The 12,370-nt window shown below is 45.9% G+C and overlaps 1 protein-coding gene across 1 annotated transcript; it reads left to right on the top strand.

The window, feature by feature from the left end:
- The first annotated feature begins 984 nt into the window (after positions 1 to 984).
- Stc1 (stanniocalcin 1) lies at positions 985 to 11,465 on the top strand. Its single transcript, XM_027927168.2, has 4 exons — positions 985 to 1,102; positions 3,050 to 3,192; positions 3,895 to 4,106; positions 9,910 to 11,465. Exons 1-4 carry the CDS (start codon positions 985 to 987, stop codon positions 10,178 to 10,180), a joined length of 744 nt encoding a protein of 247 aa, XP_027782969.1. The 3' UTR covers positions 10,181 to 11,465.
- Positions 11,466 to 12,370: the final 905 nt, after the last annotated feature.

Raw genomic sequence — 12,370 nt, 5'->3', positions numbered from 1 at the left:
CTTCAACTCCAGCATTTTATAGGTTTTAAAACAGAGGAGGAGCAAGGGGAAAGGACTGGGTCAAGGTCATAGAGTTAATCAATCGAGGAGCTGGGGCTGCAGCTCAGAGCTGTCTTATCTCAATCCACCAAGACTCTTCCACTCACAAATCCTTCCTGGATGGCTCACGGATGTGAATCCGAATAAAGGATGCTTTGCAGGTCACAGAAACGCATCACAGATGCATAGTATGTGGGAACACAAACATGCAGAGATGTGGAGACACTGTTTTGTACACAGCTTACAAAACAGAACATCCTGTTAAAGTTTGAGCAAAGGAGCTCTATTTAGATTAAGTTGTAATCCAAAGAGCTACACCTTCCCACCATACCCTAGCTCCCATGGCCCTCAATAACTCCTTTTTTAAAAAAAAAAAGATGAATACCTTTCAAAAACCACTTGGACAGATTTTCCTTTAGTTCAATCAATATAAAGTCATTCCTTAATCTGTGAAAATAGCTTTTTCACACATCTCTGCACACACAGCCACACACACATATAAAACATTGGCAGCAGGTACTTTTAATTTGCTGGAAAATATTTCTAAGAAGTCAAAAAGCTCCAGCTGAATAAGCGTGCCCTCCTATTGGCTGAGTTGACCAGTTGAGGCGTATGATTGGTCCCTGATCCTGAGGACCGATAAGAACGGCTATAAAATCCCTGGGTGCAGCTCTTGGGCCCCCAGTTTGCAAAAGCCAGAGGTGCAAGAAGCAGCAACTGCAGCAGGCAGCAGCAGCAGCAGCAGCAGCAGCGGAGACCGTGTTGGCAGCAGGGTCCGCAGGAGCAGCATCAGCAGCAACAAAAAAAAAATCCTCATCAAATCCTCACCTAAGCTTTCAGTATATCCAGATCCACATCTTCACTCAAGCCGGGAGAGGGAGAGAGGAAAGGGGGGGAGGAAAAAAAAAAAAAAAACCTAACAACTTAGCGGAAACTTCTCAGAGAATGCTCCAAAACTCAGCAGTGCTTCTGGTGCTGGTGATCAGTGCTGCTGCAAGCCATGAGGCGGAGCAGAATGACTCTGTGAGCCCCAGGAAATCCCGGGTGGCAGCTCAGAACTCAGGTAAGCGCAAACCCGGGACCGGCTTCTCCCCCAAAGAGCTGTCCTCATTTGCCTCTCACTTTTGCAACTGTGTCTGTAGCGGCTGATCTTGATAATAAATGTGCTTCATGCCCCATGGCAATAAACTGCCAGTGTAATCCAATAGCCTTAGGAAGTGAAGCTCCTTTGTTTAATAAATTGCATGCAACTAACGAAGGAACTGGGCGCTCTGCTGAGGGTATTTCATTGCATAAGCCTAGCCTGATTGCCTGAAATCTGGCACGTACCCTCTTGGGGGGAGGGGGCGGGGGAAAGGCTTGAATGTTGGCATGCCTCAGAGCACTCTCTACACTTTCCAGAAGCTGGTCTTAAGGTGAGACACAGCTTGTCTGATGCTGTCCTTTCCCCTCCCCGTTTGAGACCCCCAAAACTTGACTTCTCTGCCTCTTCAGAGAACCCAGAGAAGCTCGCTTTTCAGACTGATTTTCAGATCCATAGCCCTCCAGTCTGACAAATCCAGAGCGGATTCAGAGAAAACCCTCCGTATCCCACCCCCAACACCACTCCCTCACTCTCTGCCAGCTCGCTGTCTCTTGGGCTCCATTCAGTTGCCCTTGCAGCCCGTGGCCAGAAAGCCCCTCCGAAGAGAATATTCGTGAAATGAAGCAGCTGTTTCTCCAAGGGGAAGGTCTCACTTTCATCCTGACTCCCAGAGCAGTTAATTGTGTAGGATCCCAGCCTCTGAAGAAAAAGGGGCGTCGGGAAGCCTGTATCAAGACCTCAGCCCCTTCGCCCCTGTGGCCCCACTCTCTGCTCTTCCATTTCAGCCCTGTCTCCCCCAACTGTCAGCCTAGATGGGATCGCAGGTGTCAAAATGCTGCAGAGCGTGCTCCCCTTGGAAGAGCGAGAGGAGGGCTTTGCTTCCCTTCCTTTTGTATTTAGTTGCTATAGAGATGCCTGATTCACAATTCCAGCTTGCCTAAAACAATAGCAGCCCTAATGCATATTAAAACTGCTTAAAGCAAAGTTATAATTTGAACCCGTGGAAATATATAATTAGGGAAATGACTTGTAACATCCCAGAGGCTGCGGGTGGTGGGAGGGGGTGGGGAAGCCTAACTGAACCATGCTTTTGATCTCGGAGGAGAATCCTACGGTATGAAGGCTACAGATCATTTCTTGCCGAGCTGCCTGCCAGAACACCCCCCTTCTGTGGGAGAGAAATTACTTTTATGGGAGATCTTATCCAGAATGTAGAAAGCCTCATGCAAGCTCTTTGCGGTTTTCTTCCAGTCTTGCACAAGGGGTGCCTTGGCCTTGTTATTCCACACCTGTGTTTCTCAAAAAAAAAAAAAAAAAAAAAAAAAAAAGGTTTTAATATGAGAGATTATACATACCTCTAAGCACTAACCTGTGGGGGTTGGGATGAACATGAACAGATGAGATTCCTTTCCACCAATATGATGGTAAGTTAAAAGCCTGAAATCATAAGGGTCTCCCTCAAGTGGCCTATTGGCAAATTCTTCTCTGCCATTTGGGCTAAAATCCCATGCTTTTTACCCTAAAGTGCATATTTTTTTTAAGCCAGGCCCTCCCACCTCCTAAACCCATCACCAGCCACTTCAAGTGCCAGGCAATGGTCTTTGATCCCACAGAGTTGCTGGAAGGCACTGTGCATTGCCGGGACCCCAACCCTGCTTCAGTTACCAAAATGTGTGTGGGGGTGAGTCGGAGTGGGCACGTCTCCAAGGAAGAACTCATTCCCCTAGAGTGCTCGGGCTCTCAGAAGCCAACAGGGCCTGTCCATCCTCCTTCTTACCCCATTCCTCTTCCAATGGGCCTCTTTAATGGTCCTCAGGACAGAGTTCTGGGATATGTTCTTCTGGTCCCTTGTCCTTGAACTTTGCCTGCACCGGCTGGACCCCACCCAGCATCCCTCTGTTTGACTGGATGTGATGTCTCTTCCAGCTGAAGTGGTTCGCTGCCTCAACAGTGCTCTGCAGGTTGGCTGTGGGGCTTTTGCATGCCTGGAAAACTCCACGTGTGACACAGATGGGATGTACGACATCTGTAAATCCTTCTTGTACAGCGCTGCTAAATTTGACACTCAGGTAATAAGACCTTGACCCCTGCTCCCTCTGACTGATTGTCTTTAACAGAGTAGTCCACTATTGTTCTGAGGAACCAGTCTTGTAGGGAACCAGCCCTGCTTCCCAGCCTCCCTATACAAAATTGCCATCTCAGGGTGTGTGTGTGTGTGCACATACACATGCACGCACAGTCACAGCCTGGGTCAGGAAATAGGCTCTGTCTTACACACTCCCACCCCCACCCTGGGGCGTGCCAGTAAGAGCTGACAGAGGCTGGCTTATAAGAGGAGGGGGATGAGCAGAGAAGCCTTCCCTCTTCTGAGGAAAAGAAAATGTTCTAACAAAGAACTTCTTGCTGTATGACCTGGCCTACTGGCTTGTCATCCAAATGACCAAAGTCTCCATGCAAGAATATCTAAAACTGGAGTATGACAGAATGACAGTTGTCAAGATGCAGGGTGGTTGATTATGGATCCTTTCGTTTTTCCTCTTATTTCCTTTCTGTGGAGCTCAATTTTCAAGATTATCTAAGGGAAAAGGTGTTTGGTTTTTTTTTTTCCTTTAAATTCTTGCCTATGACATACAATCTCCTCATGGCAAGGATATGCAGATGGTCATGATATAATGCAAAAAAACAGGCCCCCTGAAGATTCTCATATTGCACCCCCGACCTCTTCTGTCAGTTCAAGCTAAGCCTTTTCTTCTATCCCCCTTCCTCGACAGGGAAAAGCATTTGTCAAAGAGAGCTTAAAGTGCATTGCCAACGGGGTCACCTCCAAGGTCTTCCTGGCCATTCGGAGGTGCTCCACTTTCCAGAGGATGATTGCTGAGGTGCAGGAAGAGTGCTACAGCAAGCTGAATGTGTGCAGTGTCGCCAAGCGGAACCCCGAAGCCATCACTGAGGTTGTGCAGCTGCCCAATCACTTCTCCAACAGGTATGAACTCGGTCCACTTCTTTGCAATCAGAGGGAGAGGAGGGGCGGGTGGCTGGCAGAGCCAGACTAGGAAGGAGGGTTAAATTGCCACAGTCACGCTCTTATTTTAGCTTACCGTCTTCCCAGCTTTTGCAGGAAAAATATGTTTGTGATTGGTTATGACAGTTTGAGCAGCTTGGTTTTTTCCCCCACTGTTATAGGAAAAGTCTTCCCAAGCAGATAACAGAAAGCTTCATCTACAGCATCCCTGGGTACATTTTCTTTGTCCATTTCTTGCCATGACTCTGAAGGAAATGGTGACGTTTCTGGAAACCACCTTTTGAGACATCACATTTGGCTGGAACCAAAACCATGCAGCAGTATAATTGGCCAGTGTCAAAACTTTGGTCAAATGTCATAATGCAGATTGTGCTAAATCCACATGGATTTCAAATCAGTCCCAAGCCCAGTCAGACATTTCACTGGCTAACCCAGAACCAGCCATCTTACTTCCCTGGCATTTAGATTTGCTCAATGAAGAGCAAAATGGCCTGAGTGCCCTTGCTGGCTTTATGCTAGCCCATCCCTCTAGTCCAAGGTTTCCCAGGATGCAGTTTAGTGGTTGCCCAGAGTGCATCTCCAGCTTAGTGCTCTCACATGACCAAAGCCACTGAGCTCAGAATGTCTGAGCATCATGCCTTCCTATACCAAGCTCCTGCCTTGACCAGCCAGCGGTGAAATCCTAACACATGAAAAGGCTGGCCTCCTGGTTTCATGTGGGTTGGCCTGCAAAGGCTTCCAGCAAGAACTGAGGCATATTGGTGGCGGGTAATGGAGACACGGCAATGCGGACCAGTCAGGGTCAGCCTACTGTGATGGCTCTTAGCCTAAAACTTGAATCCCAGGCCCAAAGTTCCATTGACTCTTCAGCCAAATCTGCTCAGATTCACAAAGATCAGCCTTATGTTCCTCTGGTCCCCTGAGAGCTATTACAGCCCTATCTGATTAATTTTCTAGCCAAGTGCCACCACCCTTCTCCAGAAAATGGCAACAGCTAAGTGTTTCTGGGGCTTATAAGAGAGCTAGTTATGTACCCATAGGAAAGTGGAAGACCAGAGAAGGTTCTCCCCCGTAAGAAGAAGCTAAAGTCCCTAACATAAAAACTCTGTAAATTTCTGATTCAGTCTTAGCTACAGGTCAGTGCCCTTGAGAACCACATGTTAGTTTACAGAAATCATTTGTCTGGTCCTTGAAAGCAAACAAGGACCAGGATTCTAACCAATTGTCTCAGAACAGGACAATCAAGTCTACCAGGCCTCTCAATTTTTTTTTCTTGTATGGGGAATTGAAGTCAAGGGGCACTCGACACCGAGCCACATCCCAACCCCTATTTTGTATTTTATTTAGAGACAGGGTCTCACTGAGTTGCTTAGCACCTTGCTTTTGCTGAGTCTGGCTTTGAACTTGCAATTCTCTTACCTCAGCCTCCCGAGCCACTGGAATGACAGGTGTGCGCCACCTCGCTTAGGTCAAATGGCTTGTCTCCTAATATCAATCTTGGTTTTAAGGAAGGTATCTGTTGCATGGGTAGGGATGAGAACTGGCTATTTGTTAGCGACGTCCTTCACCACAAGGAAAAGAAATGGAGAATTCTTCATCCGGCAGTGGCTTGAGACAAATTATGCACGCATGCAGTAGATGGGGGCAGGGGAGTAGCAATGCCATTGTCACAAGTTTACACATCATGGAGCCAATTTTGAGACAATCCGAGCTCACCATTTCAACTGACACAGCATCTTCCACGTGAAGGGAGAGGTGCTGTGGAAGGAGGGTGCATACACCAGACTCGAGGTCCCAACCCAACCAAGAAGAGACTCATGCAAAGAGCTCTTAACCAGACAATCTTCCTTTTATTAGGGGCCTTATCTTTCAACACCTTCAGAAAATGGTCTAAAAAGAAAGTCTTCTGATTCCCCCTTTTCATTTTAGAGGACTCACTATTAAGGGTAAGGAAAGGGGGGTAAGGAAAACAAATGGCCAGTTCTGGAAGGCCATCCTCCATGATAGGCCTTACCTTTCTCCAAATATTTTGCTGCAGTGGGCTACTGTTATTCCTCCTTGGGGCTGTAGAGATTTCCGGTTCCAGGCTGGGCCCGACCTGCTCTATTTAAGCTCCTCACCCTCCTGAAACATCCTGCTTTCCCAGCCTCTGTCCCACCATAGACACACACTAAGTTGGTGCCAATTGGCACAGAATTGCAAAAGGAAGTAGTTACAGGTTCATTCTACCTTCCTGTGACTTATCTAGCATGAGATTTGAGGCTGGGAGAATCCAAAAGCCTGTGACTGGACCAGGAGTCAGAACAAGGGAGTTTTCCATGACAGAGAGGCACCTAGAAAAGGAAAGGTAGTTGAAGTGTCCCCTGGCTGAATCTGCAAACTGGGCCTTCAGTGATGAGAGAAGCAGGCAGAATCAATCAGGCGGTCGCGGGGCTTGGGAACCAATTAGACCAACCCAGATCCAGAGTGGGAAAACTGACAAAGCGTCCAACTCTCTGGGGCATGGATAGGGAACAGGAAACAGAAGAATAATATTGATCAAGGGAAACAAAGGACTATTTATAAACCCTCACACAGAACGTTCCTAGGCAGTGTGTGTGTATTTGGGTAGGCATGGCTGAAACAGTAGCTATGGAGAATATCTGATCGTATTCTTTACCAAGAGAAAAAAAAAAAAAGTCAGGGATGGAATTTTCAAAGTGGGAAGAAAGAAACATGCTTAAAAAGGAACTTTCAGGCTGAGAGATCAGAACACTTGGCTCACTAGGTCTTTGCAGTACAGCCCCTTTGCCCACCACAAAGGCCATGGAGAGAAAGAAAGGAATCTACTCAAGTACTCCTAGCTCCTCCTGCAAAGGAGGGGCTTAACCCTGAGCTGCACTATTTTTGCTCAATTGAGAAGAAATCCCTAGAAATACAAAATGTCAGAGCTAAAGACCATTATGTAGACTAACTGCCTTATTTTTCTGATTAAAGATCAGAGGCTCAGAGACAGGAGTGACCTGCTGAAGGTCACACAGCTCGTGAGTAAGAGTTGGGCCCAGAATTCACGTGGCCTTGAGCCAAGCTATTTTGATTCCTACTTCAAAAGTGGCAGCCAGAGAAACTTGCAAGAAATAGCCACAATCCAAAAATAGAAAACCAGGCATAATTGAATATATATGCACCAGAATGGTCAGCAATTAAATTTGCATACATTCTCCCCTAAAAGACATTTCCTCCCAAAAGCTATGGAAACAGTAAGTCTTGGTGCAAGAGGGCGCTCGCTAAATATGTGACCGTTGTGAAGTCCACTTTTGCTGGTGGCACAACCTCTTCAATAATCTGTCTCACTTAGTGACCAATGGGAAAGAGGTGTCTCATTGACCAGCACATCCAAAAAGTAAATGTCATATCTCAGACTTAATGGAGAGGAACAGGGCTAACCCTGCTGACATTAAGGCACCACCAGCCACTGATCTCCAGTCTGCCCTATTGAGCTAACAAAACTCCATCAGGGAAGCAGGAAGGTGAGAGGCAGAGTGGACAGTCACTGGGCTGTCATACCTGGGCTAGCAGAGAGAGCAACACTGAAGGTAGGAGACCTCGGAGAAAGACAGCAGGTATTTAGACTGGGTGGGACCACGGGCAACATGTGGCCCTGACACAACAAGGGTAGCTATTGAAGTTTCATTTCCATTAAGGTTTTGGACTTCTTGGTGCAGACAAGGGCTTTCTGTTCTTTCTAAGGGAAGATCATTGTTTCCAGTGCATTTGGGGGCTCATCTGGCATGAATAGTTCTTTCTGGAAGTGGAAGGGTTAACTTCCAAGTAATAAAGTCTTTCCAGGGCCTTATCCTCCCAAACCTAATTACCCTCTGAAACAGACACAGTAATCCAGAGGACCACGAGTTAGGAGATGCCCAGAGACCAACGTATATATAGCTCACTGAAGCTATCAGCACAAAACTGTTTGTTCTCAGTTTTTCCAAAACCAGTTTTCTCCCCATTTCTCCATCCAAGCAAAGGCTACTTGACTCATGCGCTTTATAATTCCAAAGTGCTGGAAAATGTTCCCCTGTGCCAGAGAATCCCAGCTTTGCTCACAGCTGGATGTAATTGTCCCCAGGAGGGAAGGTCCAGCCAGGATTGCGTCTGCTAACTCGACCTACACTTTTCTTTCCACCCTTGACTTGGTTCTCTCACCCACAGAATGGTGACCTCTTGGCTTCATTACCCACATTCCACTCTATTTACTGTCCATCCTTCCAAGGACCTCTCTGGGGGTTAAGTCCTTCTGGAAAGATGTGCAACCCTGCGCTCTGGGAGGCAAGTTAAAAATAAACAGGTTTCTTTTCATGGAAGATCCTGTGGCCCCAGAGATCTCAGGCCCCTCCAAGGAAAGGTCTCCCCACATAGTCCTGCAGTGTCTCCTGTTAGTGAACACAGAGCTAATGGGTTTGAACATCTGTCACCTCAGAAGGAAGCAGGTACATCCCAACCTAAATTGGAATACACCTGCACTGTTCTCCCCAAAGAATAGCATAAGTAATATCTATGCTCTAAACACTGCACGATTTAATCCTTTCTGAGCCATAAAATTTAGCTGCATTTGGGGAATTTGGCTCCAAAGATGAAGGTAATTTGTACCAAACATGAGATTTCTTATAAAATCTACCATACTGACAGATCATTTATTCCTCAGGAAATCATGATTTATTGGAGGGAATTATGTCTTTAAAATGCCATTTCCTCAATGACCACAAAATAAATTTAAAAATCTACAGTGAGCAGGCAATATGGCCTGAGGTAGACAAAGAATAAGGACACAAACAGCACTTTCTATGTTTTCAGTCTAATCCGGGGGCGGGGGGGGGGGGGCGCTGATCATGAAACCATCAAAGGCTGGGCAAATGTCTATAGGACATCAGAAAAAGGAAGAGGTCAGCAAGAGCCAGACCAGTGAGAGGTTTCATGGAATTACAGAGGCAAGAATCTTAAGGACCATTAATCTTTCCTCTTAAAAATCCTCATGGCTTAGTGTTTGTTTTTCCAACTGCAAGATACCTTTGAAGGAAACCTGAAAATGGGATCAGTCAATAGAAGCCCTTATCAAGACTGGCTGAGATGTCATAGGAAAACAAAAAAAAAACATAAGACACAGGATTACAGGGGCCTTAGGAAGTTTAGTTAAAAGATGATCTCAAACGCACATATGCCTGAGCACATGCACCACTAAGAAAAAGGAACATTGCATCAAAATAACTACAAATCCACTTGCCATAACTATTAATATAAGCATAGAGTGTTCAGTTCACCTTATTACATTCATTTTGTTTAACTGAGTCCCAGTTCTGCCATTAACTCACTATGTCCTTGGGCAAATCTCTTGGACTCTCTCATCTTAGTTTCACCTCTACAAAATGGAACAGTTGAACTGACCACTAAATGGTCTCTGTGGTCCCATTTAGCATTAAAATTCTGTTTCTAAAAATTTCAAAGAGCACAGTCAGCCTGCTATTCAAAATGTGATCTAAATCTCCTGAATTCTAAACATAAAAACGAATTCCTCTCACATGGCATGGCAAACCCATGGAGCTCATGAAATCAAACTAGACACTGCATAAATTTGGAAGCAAAAACCCAGGTTGGGTGATGAACTATTTATGTTGGCCTGGTTTAACCAATCAGGACTGATGTTAGCAGGAGCCCAGATGATAACCTGGGTGGGTCTCACCTGAACTCTCATGAATGACTGTCCCACGCACTCTCTTTCTCAATGCAGATATTATAACAGACTTGTCCGAAGCCTACTGGAATGTGACGAAGACACCGTTAGCTCAATAAGAGATAGCCTGATGGAGAAAATTGGGCCCAACATGGCCAGCCTCTTCCACATCCTGCAGACGGACCACTGTGCCCAAACACACCCCAGAGCTGACTTCAACAGGAGGCGCACCAGTGAGCCGCAGAAGCTGAAAGTCCTCCTCAGGAACCTCCGAGGTGAGGGGGACTCTCCCTCCCACATCAAACGCACTTCCCATGAGAGTGCGTAACCAGGGAGAAGTGTTCACAACCTCACCAAACTAGTATCATTTTAGGGGTGTTGACACACCAACTTTGAGTGTACTGTGCCTGGTTTGACTTTTTATTTTTAAGTAGTTCCTATTTTCTATCCCCCCTTAAAGAAAATTGCATGAAACTAGGCTTCTGTAATCAATATCCCAACATTCTGCCATGAGAGCATCCCCACACACCAAATCCACACCACCATCCCGCCTCTCCGCAGAACATACCCTCTCCCATCACCTTCCTCCATCCACGTCTCTTCCCAGCTCCCCTCCAACTGACTCCAACACAAAACGTTCATGTAACTGCCCCATCATTGTAATTGGGAGATGTGGAGCCCTTTAGAATGGTTGCCCCAGTAGAGTTAGCTGATACGAAACAACTTTATTTAAATGCATGTCTTAAATGCTCATAAAGATGTTAAATGGAATTCGTGTTATGAATCTGTGCTGGCCATGGACGAATATGAATGTCATGTTTGAATTCTTGATCTCTAATGAGCTAGTGTCTTATGGTCTCGATCCTCCAATGTCTAATTTCCTTTCCGATACATTTACCAAATTGCTTGAGCCTGGCTCTCCAACCAGGCTTTGAGCCTGCATCTTCTTGCATCTAATGAAAAACAAAAAGCTAACATCTTTATGTACTGTAACTGCTCAGAGCTTTAAAAGTATCTTTAACAATTGTCTTAAAACCAGAGAATCTTAAGGTCTAACTGTGGAATATAAATAGCTGAAAACTAATGTACTGTACATAAATTCCAGAGGACTCTGCTTAAACAAAGCAGTATATAATAACTTTATTGCATATAGATTTAGTTTTGTAACTTAGCTTTATTTTTCTTTTCCTGGGAATGGAATAACTATCTCACTTCCAGATATCCACATAAATGCTCCTTGTGGCCTTTTTTATAACTAAGGGGGTAGAAGTAGTTTTAACTCAACATCGAAACTTAAGATGGGCCTATATGAGATAGGAAAAGCCAACAGGTTTATCTGAAGGACCCCAGGTCAGATGTTAATCTCCCAGCCCACCTCAACCCAGAGGCTACACTTGACTTAGATATAACCTGAAACAGCTCTGTCACATCCAACTGGTAATTTCAGGAACCAAAAAGAGCATCCCTTCGGGCTTGGACCACTTGGTGTGATAAAGCCAACTGTACCTTGGGAAGGGGCAGTTCTTGACTCCCCACCTTTCATCAGTGCCTAGCATTCTGGCAAAGATGCTGGGGTGGGAGATCTCCCACTGAAGCAATCAGGGATGAGTCAACCAGCCTTTGGGTCTTTAGTCCGGGGAACTTGGGGCTGAGGGGGTGTAAATAACCCTGGGCTGTCCAGCCTTAATAGACTCCTCTTACATTTTTGTCCTGTAGCACGCTGCCTGCCAAAGTAGTCCTGGCAGCTAAACCATCTCTGTAGGATCGTTAAAAAAAGAAAAAAAAAAAAGAAAAGAAAAAAATATAGATAGAAAGAGGGAAATAGAGCTGGTGGTTTGATCGTTTCTGCCGTGATGTTTACAAGATGGCGACCACCAAAGCCAAATGATTCGCCTATCTATGAACAACAGTAGTTTCTCAGGGTCACTGTCCTTGAACCCAACAGTCCCTTATGAGCGTCACTGCCCACCAAAGGTCAATGTTGAGAGAGGAAGAGGGAGGAGAGGCAGTTCTGCAGGGGCCGCTCCAATCTCGCTTGTGTAGAAACTCTTGGTGCTTGACTCTCACTAGGCCAAACTCAAGATTTGACCAAACCGAGTGATAGGGACCCTGGTGGGAGGAGGGAGGGTACCTCTCCAGAAAAATGAAAAGCAATACAACTTTACCATAAAGCCTTTAAAACCAGTCATGTGCTGCTCAAGGACCAAGAACAAGGTAGCAGACCCAGCAGCAGCAGCAGCAGCAGCGCCCACGCTGCTGCCATTGTCCCCACACAGCCTCCAAGCGTGCTGACGTCAGATTGTAAAGGGCATTTTTATACTCAGAACTGTCCCATCCCCAGGTCCCCAAACAAATGGACACTGCCTTAGCCTCTTGGAAATCAGGTAGAGCATATTCTAAGTTAGATTCTCCCCCTCCCCACCCCACCGCCCACCCCAGGCAAGGCTGACTTCGCAGAACCAGAAAAGCTAATAAAGTGTGTGTGTTGTGTCCATTTTGCAAACCCACTAAGCCAGGA

This window comes from Marmota flaviventris, chromosome 3 (assembly GCF_047511675.1).
Source record: "Marmota flaviventris isolate mMarFla1 chromosome 3, mMarFla1.hap1, whole genome shotgun sequence".
Taxonomy (NCBI): domain Eukaryota; kingdom Metazoa; phylum Chordata; class Mammalia; order Rodentia; family Sciuridae; genus Marmota; species Marmota flaviventris.
The sequence above is the reverse complement of the archived record's forward strand: the minus strand, read 5'-3'. Positions and strand labels throughout refer to the sequence as shown.